At 43.7% G+C, this 15,747-nt stretch overlaps 1 protein-coding gene across 1 annotated transcript; it reads right to left on the minus strand.

Moving 5' to 3' along the window:
• Positions 1–2,161: 2,161 nt before the first annotated feature.
• Positions 2,162–5,980, minus strand: LOC135984422 (lysozyme g-like). Its single transcript, XM_065626711.1, has 5 exons — positions 5,902–5,980; positions 4,986–5,075; positions 3,752–3,948; positions 3,360–3,498; positions 2,162–2,292 (listed from the first exon to the last, which is right to left on the minus strand). Exons 1-5 carry the CDS (start codon positions 5,942–5,944, stop codon positions 2,162–2,164), a joined length of 600 nt encoding a protein of 199 aa, XP_065482783.1. The 5' UTR covers positions 5,945–5,980.
• Between the last annotated feature and the right edge of the window lie 9,767 nt (positions 5,981–15,747).

Raw genomic sequence — 15,747 nt, forward strand, 5'->3', positions numbered from 1 at the left:
TAGTGAGGGGCCCAAAACTGAACACAGAATTTGAGGTGGGGCCTCACCAGTGCCAAGTACAGGGGGACAATCACTTCTTAGGTAATGCACGCAGAAATTGGACTCCTGAGAAGCTCACAGATCCACAGAGATGGCAACACCAAGTGCTGGTGACAGGGAGCTTGCTGACAGCAACTAAAGGTGACATGAAGGGAACCAAAGAAAGCTCTACTCTTATTCACCCTCCAAACTCAAAAACCAACTTTATACACATAGGCAGCAATGAGATTCCCTGCCCCATTTGAAGTTTATACTGATCTACTCAAAATGCGTTCATAGGTTTTACATAAGAGGTTGTATAGTATAGAGTTTTATGTAACATAATGCAGGAAATCCTTCAACCTACATAAGCTACATAAGCTATTTCAAGTAGAGGGGATTAAATCATGTGATATGTTTCACAAGTTTGTATTACAAAGTAATGATTTTACTAAAATTATCTTAATATAGTGCAGAATTCACTAAAGACTAAATAATATATAATTTAATACCCCCGGTAGCTCAACACTAAACTGTTTTCTGCAGCCTTAGAAAACACCCAAACCTGCCAGGAGCATTAGAGATGTCCTATAGCTCCCTCTGGTCTTGAGAGGTGATAAAATCAGTTTGCGGCGAATACTTTAATCATGCACGGTCCTTGCCGTGTCGGTAAGCAGATGAGTCACTGGCAAGACAAGGACCACAGCATTAAAACTGCCCCACATGCAAAAGCTGTCTCCAAACCAGCTCTCAAGCTGCCTGCGCTGACCCTGCCCGACAGCCCAGGGACTGCCAGGCACACCGCATCGGCAATGGTGACAGCGGGTAGAAAGGTGCCCTGACACCTCCCAGATGGTTGTTCAAAAGGCTAAACGTGAACGTACTTATTGCTCTGTTCACAGGTTTGGGGGCAGCAGCCGGGCTCGTATTACCTCATGCGCTGCCTCCCAGTCTGGTTCTTCTCACCCTGGTCTGCAGCACCCTTTTCCTCTCCCTGTTTTCTAACTGAGTTTTAGACCCATTCCAAGAGTACTGAATTGGTTTATTTACTGAAATTGCAGGTTGCTGCCCACCTGGCCCCAAGAAACTGGGGAAAAAAAAAAAAAAGATTGGGATTAACATTTATCTTTATTTTCTCTCTTATTCTCTGTAAACCTAAATTTGCACCCAGACCCATCCACATCAAAGAACACTTTAAAATAGAGCTTATAAACCCAGAGCTAATTCTCTCCTCATTCAAAGCTGGGATTCCTGGCAGAGGGACAGATGCTGAAATGCTTTCAAACTTGGGGGGAAACCCAGCACAGAGGTGCCAAAGCTAAAGCAGGAAGGATTGTGGAGGTTTTTTACCAATGCTGTTGTTGTGATATGGCTCTTGGGGAGGCTACATATGAGGCTGTCTCCTGCTCGGAGGGCTGCTCTCTAGTGGAGAGGTGTTTTGCATGCCCGCTATGGCACTTGTAGTACTTCCCATTTAAAGGCTTTCCCAATGCGTGAGGCTGCTTTTCACCTTGATTTGTTCTCCAGCTGAACCATGGCCATGGGCTCCATGGACTGGGAGACTAACAGAAGTATATTTAGCATTGTTCCCCACAAGGCTGGCCATGGGAATACACAGCTAGTGCAGAAACACGCAGAGACCAGAGGCTCATTGAGTCTCTTCGTTGCCCAGTATGTAGCACAATCGAGGGGAAGGAAGATTTCAGATCAGGGGTTTCTTCCCCTTATTTGCTACGGAGAGGGAAGGAGATGGATGGAGGAGATGGGAACAGCACAGCCAATGCTCAGAGACAGTTGCTTGCACGTCTTCACGTGGAGGATACATGAACAACCTCAGGCTCAGCTTCAAATGGGAAGAGGCACCTTCCTCATCCAACACTTAAATATTGCTGCTCTGTCCCCACCTGCCTTTCAAAGGCCCTGAGCTTGTGGTATCTCATGCCTGTGGGTCCCCTGGAATGCAGCACTGAGCTCGCCCCTTGGTCAGCAGGGAGCTGGAGTTTGCTGGAGTGAGTGGAGTGTTGGTGACAGTGCTGCCAGCATCGGTCCTGCCAGGAACCGCAAGGAACTGCTCTGGGTACTATGGTCACTACTGGGCTAGTCTATGTAGAGGCTTGGTTCGGTGGTGGGGTGGCTTTATGAGCTAGAACCCATGTCGCTTAAAGTACTGGGCTCGCCTAATCACACTGTTGGCGTAGTAGTTGTCTCTGTCACACGGGTCGTCCTCATAGACCTGGTAGTTGCCCATTTTTGCACGGTAGGTACAGATTCCCCCTGGAAAGAGTTAAGAAGGAGTTGTTATGGGCTTATAAGTAAGAAATGGAGATTTAAAAGTAAAAATTCCTCATCCAAAGTTCCATGCACCTCACCAAACCTACACAACTGCTTGGGAAATCACTACTTGTGCATTATTGTTGAAAAGTGATTGATTTTGCAAAAGCCTTATTTCTATAGTGAAGAACTCAAGACGCTCATGATGGGAATGGCACACTGGTCCCAGAAAAGGGTGTCATCTGAAAAGGCAGCATGAGAGCAAGGATGGGAGAGTATGAACAAACCAGCATGCAGATAATTCAGACTGCAAGCAAACCTGGATTCCAGGCTTCCTGGACACAACTGCCTGACGCAACAAGCCTGTTGTGTTGCCGTGCCTCAACTTCTGCCTTCTCCAGTGACTTTCAGTTGGTTGTTTTTCTACCTTGTTTATCTACCTGACAGCCGTTTCACTTGTGAAACCTGTTCCCATCCACCGAGCACAATGCCCTTTCCAGGGACTCTAAGGAGGTCCAGGGTCTGGCCATTCACTATTGGTGGCCCAGCCACTCCAAGTAGTGGCCCTCTGTGGGTGTTTGTCACTGAAATCAAGGGGTGACCTGCCAAGGCTGTGCCAAATCCCTTCGCCCAGTCCCACGTGGGGTGCATCCATGCTGCAGCAGCAGCTCCCAGGCTGGGTTGGTTTTCTGCTGCTTCCTACTCCAGCAAAGCTGCCAAGGAGCTTGATGTCCCACCACGGTCTCTCTTCTGCAGTCAGAAACTTAAGGGCCCTGTGGACAGCACTTTGAACTGGGAAACTGCATCTATATTCAGACCTCTTGCTGTTCTGCAGTTTTGGGTTGCCTCTTTCAAACTAGAAAACTCTGAGGTGGTTTTGTTTTTATTGTTTTTTTTTTTTTTCATTTGGTTGGTGGTTTTTTGTTTGTTTGTTTGGGGGGTTTTTTTGGTAAGAGATGCTGTAAAAGCTGCCAGAGTGATGCTCTATTTCCCTTAAAAGTGACACCAACAAATGCACAGCCCTTCCATCACTCAACATATCTGTTTCTAGTATATAGCCACTTGCGTACCTCTCAGCTGCTGGTCCCAGGTCCAGGTAGGATGTCTTGCCCGTACTTCATTAATTGCAAGAACCAGGATAGTTGAGCCCTGATTTATGTGTTCTTCACTATCCCACACTCCGAAAGGTTGCTGTTGCTGCCTTCCAAGCTAGAAAAGTCAAGAAAGATAATGAGTTTCCCTCTGAACACAACCACCACTGTATCTTCCCCCTCTTCTTTGTGATTCCAGGCTGTGACTCATTGAAGTGACCTTATTCGGGACAACACTTGAGCACAACCTTTGATGCAGAGGGAACACATTAAGTCCTGTCTTGAACACAGAACTGTCATCAGCTACGATAAGGCCCTGGGATATACACTACCTTACGGTTCTGTTATTCATACTTGTCATCCTGATGTACCTGCATCAAGCCATACTTGTGCCGTTCCTGGTCCCAGCCGTTGTCCAGGAGCAGACCAGCACGGCTCTCCTGCGAGATGATGGCAGCAATGAGCGCCGGGTCCAAGCACAGGTTTCTGGCTACTCTCTTAATTGGAATCTCATATTTCCTCAGGCGTACGATATCTGCCTCAGCAGTTCTCTGTATCATGGCAAGTCCTGCAGTGTAGGAAAGGGCAGAATTATATACCCTTGCATACAAAACCCTCGCTTTCCGCTTGAGCAGGTGTATCAAAGGAGTAATTCGAGTTTTGAAGAAAATGCAGCTATTGGCTATTGGCTCTGACTGTTGCCAGGGAGCTGCTGTGCCAGCATCCGAAGATGATGAAGGGAAGAGGGCAGCTTCTCAGGAGGTGGGACCATGCATTCATGGTCCTCCTTTGCTGCCATAGAAATGCGGCTCTGGAGTCGGAAAAGTGAAATTTCAAATTGCGTTTGAAAAAATCGAGAGGTGTGTTACTACTGATGGCCAAACAGCAGTTAACAGCTGCGTTGTTAGTCTGTGTATAGAAAAGTTTGGTTCTTGTTTGTTTGGTTTTAAGTAATTTTGAAACAGTTTGGAAACAAGTAAGTGGGTTCAGATCCATGCTTGGACACCCACAGACAGTTGTCTGCCCTGGAGATGCCTACATCCGAGGTACGGGGCAAAGTCCCTGTAGGCGTCAGCAGTACGAACCTGATGTAGTCGGCTGTGCAGTGACACAGGGCAACAGCACAAGGCAAGAAAGAGGGAAATGAGAAGGAGTTACCAAAAATAGGTCACCCAGAGGTACAATGGCTACACACCTGGGACCTTGGCCCTGCAAACTGTGTCTCTGGCAGGTCACCACTGCCCAGCTCAGCCAACATGACAGCACACAGGACCTGGCTCTGCTCATCTTTCCCTTTGAGCAGACAGGCCCCAGAGTTTTGCGAGGATGCTGATGCTAAAGTCCTGGCTGATGAAGAAGGGGTTGTGCCATTTCCCTTTGCTTAGAGGTCAAGAATCCTGACTGTGGGACCTGAGATTTGTCTTCCCACTTCCCACTAGGTCTGGAGGCTTCACAGTACCTGCCATTTTGGGGGAGGAAGTGTTACTTTCTTCCTTTTGGATAACTGAATAGCTGCACCACATTTAATTTGGCAACAATGGAAGACGAAGCATATCTCTATTGGGCACAAACAGGTTGCCAAATCAAGCAATGAATGATACCTACCACAGTCTGCGGCTCTCACGGCTGAACAGGAGGTCATGGGGGCTTGAAGAGTACTTACATCACCATAGCAACTGTAACTCATGGATGGAGCTGAAAAATTAAACGAAGGTATTTGAACACATAAGATTTCAGAGCAATTCTGTACAGCATGCTGCAAGTACAAGTGAAGCATGAGGGATTCATCCAGACCCGTAACCCATATCACCTTGTGTTGGCTGTGCTTGCGTCATTGCCACTCTCTCCATCAGTAACATTATCAAAGAAAGCCAGAGAACAGAAATTTGTTCTTTTCTAATTTGATTAGTTGAAGCAAGTGAAACTAATGACAATTTACATGAATAGACATCTGCCCTGTTAGGTCTAAAGGTTGGTCTGGGAGAGAGGAACCACAGCATCTGCATTTATCTGAGGGGGTTTTTCCCATTCAATGCCAGTTGATGTCTGTGACCCCTCAGCTAACAGCTGGTGATACCCAAGAACCCTGGCTGGGAATGTCTCCTGTATCCCTCCCTAACTTGGTGAGGAATTAATTCAGGGGAGTTCTTGCCTCAGCCTAGGCAAATCACCCTGCTTCCGCAATAACTGAGGAATGAGCAGCCTCCATCAAACAGCTTGCAACATTTGTGAGGCCATTTCTGAGTAGGCAGAGAGATCAAATACGATTGGCTGGGAAAATGAAGTTGAGGTATGTCTGTGCCTCCCTTTTGGTGTCAGTGCTGTGCCCCAGATGTGCTGGTTTAAGGGATGCAGGTGGGCAGCCTCATACGGCAGCCGAGGACCTTCGGCCACACAGGGTTTTACGGTGCTCCGCAGAAAAGGGACCTCAGGGCTGACCGTACCCCTGCTCTCCCCAGTCCCTCTGCAAACTGATCCTGGGGTGCTTTCGACAGCGAACCAAACCCAAACCCTGGCTCACCAACAAGGGCCATAATGCCCAGCAAGAGCAGCGTGGGGATCATGGCGATGGCTCTCCTCAGCTGCCCCAGGACACCTGGAAAGAGAGTGGTTTGCAAAATGAGAAGAAATCTGTGCTGATTTGCAACAGCCCCGTAGCAAAGTTTGTTGTGCCAGAAGCTGCCACTCTGAGGCACCAGACAGGGGTGGCATTGCTGATAACGGGTTGGGGAGCAGAGGCACCCTCTCTACAGCACGCTCTCCCCCTCGCCCCCAGCATGGGATGCAGCCACCAGCTTCAGAGAGTGGTAGTGGGAGGAGAAGCAAGTGATGGGAGCCCCATCTGCCCCTTATTTCCTCCTTGTTTGGGGGACACAGGCTTCCCCTGTGGCTGAATGTCTCTTCCATCTTGCGTGCCACTACACCATCACATCGAGAGGGAAGGACAGAGCCTGGGCAGCTGGGGAGCAGGGAGGTCCCCACTGGCAGCCTGGCACAGCAGGGATTTTTTAGCCTCTCTCACTTCGTATCACTTGCTCACATGGCCCCTCCATAACACTAGTAGCTCATCTTTACGGTGAGAAGGTACAATACCTTTGCTTTAATTATACAGGTGTTTGAAGTCTAATGCGCATGCATCCTTTGTCTCTCTGTTCAAAAGGCAATGGAATTTTTGTCTGGCTTTTGGAAAAATAAGCTATATGACCCTCTCTGCTAAGGGCATGCAAGGCAAAGATTCTGCTGGTGAAATAACACGTCTGCATTAATTCCTGTGTGTGATAGTGGCAGATAATCACTTTAGTAAGAAATGTGTCTATTGTGCTTATTAATAAAACCCCAAAATGTCATCAGATAGTAGCTATCGACTGGAAAAAACATTGAGTGTACTTGGCTTGCTGGTGAATGCATTTAAAGTGAGCATTTTTTTACAGCTTACAAATGTTTCTTTTCCCTCAGAGGGTTTCAAGCACAAAACACACCATGAGCTGCGTAGGCAATCATCACGCAAAGCTATTAACACTTGAAAATGCCTTATTGATTTTAATAATGTGTGACCTTTTAGCCAGTCTGTATTTCTACTTCAAACCAAACTGCGTGGATGCACAAACACAAATAGTCCACCGGTGTCATTGGAAAGACTCCCTTGTCCCTTATTCAGGCCAGCAAACACCCCTGGCTGGAGCCGGGTACATGCAGTAGCTCAGTTTGAGCTCTAAGAGTGTTTGCAAGCCTGGATCAATATAGCCTGACCCAATGTCTATTCATTCAATGGCAAATCCATACAAGGCCACATCAAAAGCTACAGGCTGTGACTGTTTCCATGTGCAGAAAATTCCCATACTATAAATTTTTAAGTTAACAGCCTTTTTTGTTTTTCTCTTCCATTACAAAAATCATTACAGGCCTTAAATAGAAAGAGTATAACAGTCACAATATTGTTAAAATGCGAAATCAAAGCAAAATAAAAGCTTCTGCCTCTAAATAGGTATTCTATGAGTGAATTCAGACTCACCTGTCTTCAATCAGCCTTCCTCTGAGGCAGATCACTTGATGACTTATATATATACATGTGTATGAAAAGGTACCCACCCTACAGGCTTTGGAATGTTAATTTCTACCTAGTGTGATGACATTTGTTTTAAAGTACAATAAGTAACATTTATTAAGAGCTTACGATTCCTTTCATCCAAAGATTTGCACAAGTAGTGGTTAGTAAGACTCAGGACAACTCTGTGAAAGGAAATGCACATTGATGCACAATAACTGACTGAAGAAAACATCACAGTGAATCAGTGGCAGAGGCCAGGCAAAAATCAGATCCCTGTCTAGTGCTCTCTTTGTATATGGGATCAGTCTGGATATATTTCTGGATGAATTTTTTGTCTTGTTTCTTCAACGATTTCATAGAATCATTTTAGTTGGAAACAACGTTGAAGATCATCAAGTCCAACCGTTAACCTAACACTGTCATTAAACCACGTCCCTAAGAACCTCAGTTTCAGATTGGCACGCTTTTAATTATCATACTTTCATATGAATTCCAAAAAGGAGAATTAAAGAAAAGCATTTCGCTGCTTCATTGCTTGCAGCAAACCAAATTCAGGAGGGTGACTTGAATCCATCAAGAGCAGAGGCAGGGTTTGACTTTCAAATTTGAGGAGGCAGGATGCTACAGCTGAAACGAGGACGAAGGGAACTGGTCTCTCAGCAGCTGAAGCCACTGGGGGCACACAGAAGGTCTTTGAGAGACTTCCGCCATATGGCTGAGACACTTTTCACGTACATAAAACACCTGAGTTGCTTGGAGATTGAAAGAAGGTCTGGGAGGCCGAAGCCCTTCAAGCCTGTCCCCTTCCCCACATTTTTCCCTTTCCCAGACTCTGCCCAGCATGTGCAGGGGCTAAGAAAGCAAGATTTTCTTCCAGTAGCCTTCTCTTCATTATTTGATGCATCACAAATCCATCTATTCCAATTGGTCTCTCTCGGGCTTGAGACATGGCAGGTAGAAAACACTGTTTTGGCCAGATACTAGATAGTGAGTTCAAAACCCAACAATGATTATCAGTCTGTAAAGCACAGGAGATGACCAAGTGTGCCTCATCACCTGAAAAATGAATAAACACAAATATAATGGACTTAGATCCTGAATTAGTATGGAGGGAAGCTTCACTGGAGAACTTAGCCCTGTTGTTACAGGAGGATTAGGATATGCGTTAAAGTGAATCTTAAGTATAAAACTCATTTATTTGAGTGAAACATGGCAATACTACACGTCTTACCAAATATTACAAGGCCAGGTGTTTATTCTTTCTATTCAAGCCTGGTATTTTATTGTGGTGTCTCTGACTAGACTATCACTTAGTAATTCTTTTACTAGGATTTAACATTTCAAATTTCTCCTATGAGGACAGGCTGAGAGAGTTGGGGTTGTTCAGCCTGGAGAAGAGAAGGCTCCAGGGAGACCTTATTGCAGCCTTCCAGTGCTTAAAAGGGGCGTGTAAGAAAGATGAGGTCAGACTTTTTAGCAGGGCCTGTTGTGATGGGACAAGGGGTGATGGTTTTAAACTAAAGGCTAGACATGAGGAAGAAATTTTTTACGCTGAGGGTGGTGAGACACTGGCCCAGGTTGACCAGAGCGGTGGTCGATGCCCCATCCCTGGAGACATTCCAGGCCAGGCTGGACGGGGCTCTGAGCAACCTGATCTAGTTGCAGATGTCCCTGATCATTGCAGGGGCTTGGACTAGATGACCTTTGAAGGTCCCTTCCAACCCAAACTATTCTATGATTCTATGAAAGAGTAAAAGGTAATGTTTGAAATAATATAAGTTAAGAATCTATGTGGTATCTTTGGAAAGAACAGGTAGAAAATAAAGACATCACGTGTTAAGTGTGGCTTTAATTCTTTCAAAAAGAAATAGAGACCAAAGAAATGCTGGAGGGGAGGAAAGCCAGAAGAAATGAGTTGGGAAAGGTCAGATTGCACAGCATGATGGCAACAAACCCAGTAGATACATTCATTTGCCTTCTATAGAATAAGAGAATCTCCATTAAAAAGACATGTGGTCTCTCAAATAGATGAAAAAAATTTAGTATTGACATCCAGTTACCTTTTATAAAATCAGTATCATGGTAGCTGTAATAAACTAGTGTTCCTCTGTCACTGAACCTGTGTTCATGCTAATGACTTGGGATCTTTCTTTACAAAGTAGCCTCTGACCTTAGGTAAGATTTCGTTCCTAATGTGTTGGTCACTTGCTGATGGTCCTTAACATAAAGTCTTGAATTTAAATACTGTTTGCCTTCGCTATGTATTTTTTCTCTCATTTGTTACCCACGTAATCACAGATTTTCTACATTTCACAATACTGTCACATGAATTCTTAATGCTTGCTCTGCATTGCATTGCTCCTTATTTACTCATTGAATGGTGGTTGATATATTTAGGTACAATTATTTTTTCTGCTGTATGCTCTTAGGTCCTTGAAGCAGATTCCCTGTTTTCATGTCTTTTCCAGTATAAGGCCAAAGAAGAGGGTATTTTTTTCAGCAGCATTATGAATGGGACTTTTTCTTGCTAAAAACCTCTTCATCCTCACAAAATTTGCCAACTGCCTTTTAGAGTGAATGCCAAAAGCAGGAAGCCTCTATGGAAGCAAGGTCATGCTCACATACATTGACTGGGGCAGGGCACTAAGCCAGAGAGCTTATCCAAGGCACCACCACCTAAAGGAACCTGCAGGACGTTAGAAAACATGATCTTCTGCTCAAAGATCTCTGAAGGCATGTAAACCCAGAGCCCCAAATTCAGGTGGACCACTTCACGAGAGTGGGCTGCGTCTGTCACTACTGCAGCACCATTTTTCATTTTTACACTAGATTTAATTTGGAAAACTATGCGAAGTGTCAGTTACTTCTGACAGCCCATGAGCTGACAGAGGGGATGTAAGCAGCTGTGGTATGGTGCTACTTTCGACAGGCTGAAGAGGGGATGAGTTAGAAGGCATCTTTGTGTATATGTCTAAAGCAGCTCTTTCTAAATGGCTGGACTTCATAAATATGAATAGATATCTAGGACTGTGCTAGACTGATGTCCCTGAAAAATGTTACCTTCTCTTGTAACACTGCTGCACCTCTTTTTATATATTTCTTTATTATTTTTGGTATTTTGTTTAGAAGCACAAGTTTTTGGGTTCATATGATATTGTGAGACTCTCATTGAGAAGGAAAGCAAGCTGCTAGCCCTCAAATATATGAAAGCCATGGAAATACGATGTATTAAATTAATATTAAATAAAAAGGACACATAATAATAATTTAAAAAGGAAACAAAACAAACACAAAAACAACTGTATAATTTTAAACCTATTTTGCTGTTGTGTAATTCTTAAACACAAAGGATGCCAGTACCTATTCACCTTCTTGGTCAGCACAGCATCTGATTGGGAGGGAGGGGATGGAAAGTCAAAGAAAGAGGAGAAGTTCACTCAGCAAATGGTATCTGCATCTTCTTAAGCTTAAGAAGCAGGAAAACATCCTGCTTTTCAGGGGGACATCCTGGCAATAAGCTCCAGCCAGTGACCACAGACATGGTCTCTTGCTGACACCATTAATTACACTGAGCTGAAGGGAGTACAGAGTGGACACAAATGCTACCCAACAGAAGAGCATTTTCCACCTGTTTTATATAAGCTAGAAAGGAGTACACCTGTGATCTAAAGCACACCAAGGTTCAATACCACCAGTTCTTTCCTACTCACAGATTTTAACGTTTCTTTTTTTTCCCCCACGCCTCATGCCAAGTGACCTACCAGGGTGATTTTTTTATCATCCCACTTAACAGAGATGTGATCAAAATGGAGCATCATTTTGAAAAGCATTATGTATTTGCACATGCCATTCTCCTTCAGGTCTAGGGTGATATCATCCCATGTTACTGGGTGGTGAGAATGCTATCTAAAATTACCTAGAACAATACCCGTACTAATTACTGTGTCTGTTGTGAGTCTCAGCTCTGGTTTCATAACATCGGCAGGCAGATGCATTTCTCAGGTTGTTCCTTTTGTCTGGGATGTAATTATAGGTAACGCCAGGTATTCATAGACTTTATAACTGCTTTATAGGGAAACAGCTGACACATGTTGGATGCCTACCACTAACTGGCCAGTTAAAGATGCATCTCTGTCATCATCTCAAACGCACCCTCTAGAGTTGTCTTTCCCAACTTTTAAAGAGATACAGCCAGTTTAGTAATTACATTCCCACGGACTGTCTTTTCTGCATCTAGTGTACCTGTAAGTAATGACAGCAAAGATCTTTAACTTGTAAGACGTGAGGCTCTCGGTTTGCACTATGTTCCAAAGTGAATGGATACTGAGGGCCCCAATCCCTTTCTCCTGCTTTTCTGAAGAATGCAGGTGGGTACTGAAATGATGTCCTGCTCTGTACGAAGCATCTCTTGAGCCATCACATAAAAACAACTAAGATCAGAAGTGTTTATGAGGGAGGAAGAAAAGTATTTTCCTTCTGTTCTCTAAAACAAGCCTGAATTTTACTGTAGGAAAGGTGTTCTAGCAAAAAGGTCACTGGACTGGATCTTACGAGACCTGAGTTCACATCCCAGCTTAAAAACAGATCTATCACCTAAAGTGAGTCATTTGACGTTCAAAGCAGGATACGGTCATAAACGAGGCTCCAAAGCTGAGACATAATTCCACTCCTCTTTGAGTCTGAAGTGGCCCAGTCAGAGGAGCTTGGTCCTTACGTCCTCAAGTCTGGTCACTGGACTCTGTGTCCCAGTGCCAAAATCTTTGTCAGTGGGAGTTTTCAGTGCACACTCAAGCATTTACTCACAAAAAGTGGCTGTGATGTCCACTTTGCTTAAACCAGCCATGGCAGAAGCAAGGCCAATCTTAGAAGATAACCTCAAGAAAGCAGAAACCTACACTAACCTCCCTTTTCTGTAAATCACGTCCCTCACCAAGACTGGATGCACGTCGGTTCATTCTCCAGCCTGTCAGAGTTGTGTTACTGCACAGCAGAGAACACTAGAGACAGAGAAGTCAGTGGGAAGACAAGAGAATGGCTCTAGAGCCCCTGTAGGTACACAGTTGCATGAGCTTCATGTTCCTGAGAAAGTTTCATATTGAACAGGGAGATGGGAAAAGAAAAATCAACAGAATACTTTGTAGTAAGTGTGGAAAATAAACAAAGCACTGGGAATGGGGAGGAGAACCCCATCTCCCCTCAAATCCATAAGCCACAAAGTCACATTTTCTCTTGCTCCCTCTTTCCAGTCCCACAAGCCTGACGCTGTGATGATAGAAGTGAGGGTGGAGAGGAACGCTGCACTTGGGTAAAACATTTTGTAGTTGCTCACTCTGGCAGCATTCATCAGCCTTCTGGATGCCCTGGATCCTGACCCGGAGCACTATCCGCTGGAGAGGAAACTGACATGCCCAATCGCAAAATCTGGATTCCAGGAAGAGACTGGAATTAGATATTGGAGCATCTAATCCTTGATGTTCCTGGATCCTTCAGTAGAGCTAGTTATGTCTTAGTTTCCCACATACAAAATGAGGATAGGACATTCATGACTCACAGGGATGTCAAACTAACACCATTAATAATTATTAACTTTACCCATTAATCATGATAACTATTAACAGCATTTCTGTGTGCCTGGAATTCATGATACAAAGCATTGAGCACTGTCAACATTTTAGAAACCAAACAGGAAACAGTTTCAGAATTTTTTGTAGGGCAGCACCCTAACAAAAGAAATAATTAGCAAGAAGGAGGAAGATCAGAAAAGGAATTGATGTGGTTTTGTGTATTACAACCACCTGATTTGCATACACCATCAACTTGGGAAAAACCAGTCATAAAATGAAGATTGCATGGTTTGTGAAACAGTTAAGTTAGTTTTCAAACCTTTAAGAGTCACATTGTGAAATCATACCACCAGGCAGATGATGCCTGAACAGGTTGTGTTCAAAAAGGCGAAGTATATTAGCACAGACTGAACGCCAAGCTGACACAGCTACATGGCTCCTGGATCAGCGGTGGTTTATTTTAGACAGGTCAAGCCATTGCTGTAATAGCCAATCCAAAAAAATGTAGCATTGGAATATGCACCTCATGGGATCGCTAAAAGGAAGTTTTCTTAACTACCCGCTTTCATCAACAAGCGGCAAACATCTCTCGGTGTACACACACATAAAATTAATCCACCAAATTTGAACAAGAGTTTTTTTGGTGATGCTCTGGTCTCTTATGTACTACATAGGCAGTTTGATGCACTAGCTTAAATTGATGAAAAAGGTATGGGCATATGTTCCCTTTGCAGTGTACGATATAGAATGGTGCTCTCCATGGGGACAGGTAACAAGGAACATCTGTGAGACTGGAATGTCTTGGATCACCACAATCACATTTGACAGCCTTAACCATTGAAGGCTCCAAAGTATGATCCACAAACAAAAGATCAGAGTAGACCTTCAGAGCAGTAATTTGCTCAAGTGTGGTGGAACCTATCTATCTATTCAGCCTCTAAAGGGGACTCAGGGGCAACATCCACCTCCTACAATATTCTACTGTAACACCAAGTACCCTTCAATTCTGATTCTTAGAGAGGCTTTCCTTAAACTCTGGAGTGTAACCCTCACTCTTAAACTGTTGTATACAGCTGTTCTAAAGAGACAGATCAACCCACTACTGACACAACTTCCCTTTAAAACAGTGGAATACACAGCTATTGAATATGCAATAAGTACAAAAGCCGTATTATTTCTCTGCATCAACTTGTGCTTGTTTGTGTGTGTGAGAAACAAAATGACAGCATCCCTCACGCTGGCTTGAGGACACTGGCTTTACTCTTACATGGAAGACTGTGCTGGTCAAAGCCCAAATTTTCTATAGAAGCTTCTGTAGGGAAGTATTTATTTTAGAATTTCTGGATGGGAAGTAGCACAACATGTATTACTTGGAACAGAGGACTGGAAAGCATCAATTCATCTTTTGACTCTGTCTCCCTCAATGACTTCCCAAATCTCAACTCTGCACTTCTAGGTAGATTTCTCGAGCAGACCATCACAAGCATAACACGAGATCAATCAGCGATAAAACAGTGTCCCGTCAAGTCCAAATAATCTACCATTAACAGCTGAGCAACCCAGATCTTGTTTCGTTGTTATTTTTATTTCTTTAATGATTACTACATGTCAGCATCAAGCACAGACTCAAGCACTAATCACTACTAAAGTTACACGCTGAGTTCACACAATAAGCCCCATAACTTCAAAAGCTATATGCGATCATTTCTCATCTCTTTATTGTATAACACCCTTTCATGGCTAACACGTGCCAGACCAGGTACCATTTTGTGATTAGTCTAGGCTTGGGAGCCTTATTTAGTCATGTCCTTACATATACAGTCTACCTGCTGTAAGCAATTTATCACATGCAACCTGTGTCCTTTCTAGATATTGCGTATCATCTTCTCATCTATCAGCCATATTGTCACTAGATTGCATTGACACAGTTAAGCTTTGTGCTTTTCAAGTCTGTACAGCTGACATTTATTTGAGTTAGTGTTCTCTGTATTGTTTACACTTCTAGCTTGCTGACCCAGGTCTTATTGTCATGGATACTTCATTATTTAATCCACACTGCAAAATTACTGAGCTCTACTGCAGAAGAATAATTTGTTTCTCACTACTCAAAAGATTTTTTCAGATCTTAAATACCTTTTGACTTTCAGTCAAAATAAAATTCTTGGATTTGGACTGTCCATCTTACAGTAATACGCAGATCAAGAACAGAGATCTTACCAAGGGGACTGTTCAAAGACAGTTTTAATCTTCATTCAAGACAGAAGATGCAGAAGGCAGACACTAAAGACTTGAAGCAGACAGATCCATGAGGCTGCTACTTCAAAATAAATGTAAACTTACTAGCACAGTCTCAACTTTACCCAAACCACACATTCCTTCTATCAGCACTGGACTGCAGGTGGCCATATTACAAACCAGAAGAAGGAAGAGATCCAGCTGAAGATTAACCTCAAAGAAAACCAGAAGTTTAAAGTGACATGAAACCAGACTCTGGTAAGGATTTGCATTGAGCTTGTAATGGGACTATTCGCACATGGAACTGAGTAACCTCTAACAACGCATCGTGCTGGAATCCTGACAAGCCCACCTGTGCTTCCACAACTACGTTAGACGTGATTTTGTCTAACATGGCCTATTCAACATAATTAAGACTCAGAGATGAGTCCTGCTCAGGCACTCTTAAAAATGCTGTACGAACATTGGTTTCCTAAATTAAATTTCATGCAACTGCATGAAAAAAGAAATAAAAAGAGCA

Source organism: Caloenas nicobarica, chromosome 1 (assembly GCF_036013445.1).
Source record: "Caloenas nicobarica isolate bCalNic1 chromosome 1, bCalNic1.hap1, whole genome shotgun sequence".
Lineage (NCBI taxonomy): Eukaryota > Metazoa > Chordata > Aves > Columbiformes > Columbidae > Caloenas > Caloenas nicobarica.

Bases quoted from the DNA above. Each gene is read 5' to 3' on its own strand.
- LOC135984422 (XM_065626711.1), bottom strand. From the start codon at position 5,944: ATGATCCCCACGCTGCTCTTGCTGGGCATTATGGCCCTTGTTG. The intron at 3,949-4,985 runs GTAGGTATCATT...CCTACACTGCAG, and splicing joins CGTGAGAGCCGCAGACTGTG to GACTTGCCATGATACAGAGA. The intron at 3,499-3,751 runs GTACATCAGGAT...TGACTTTTCTAG, and splicing joins ACAAGTATGGCTTGATGCAG to CTTGGAAGGCAGCAACAGCA.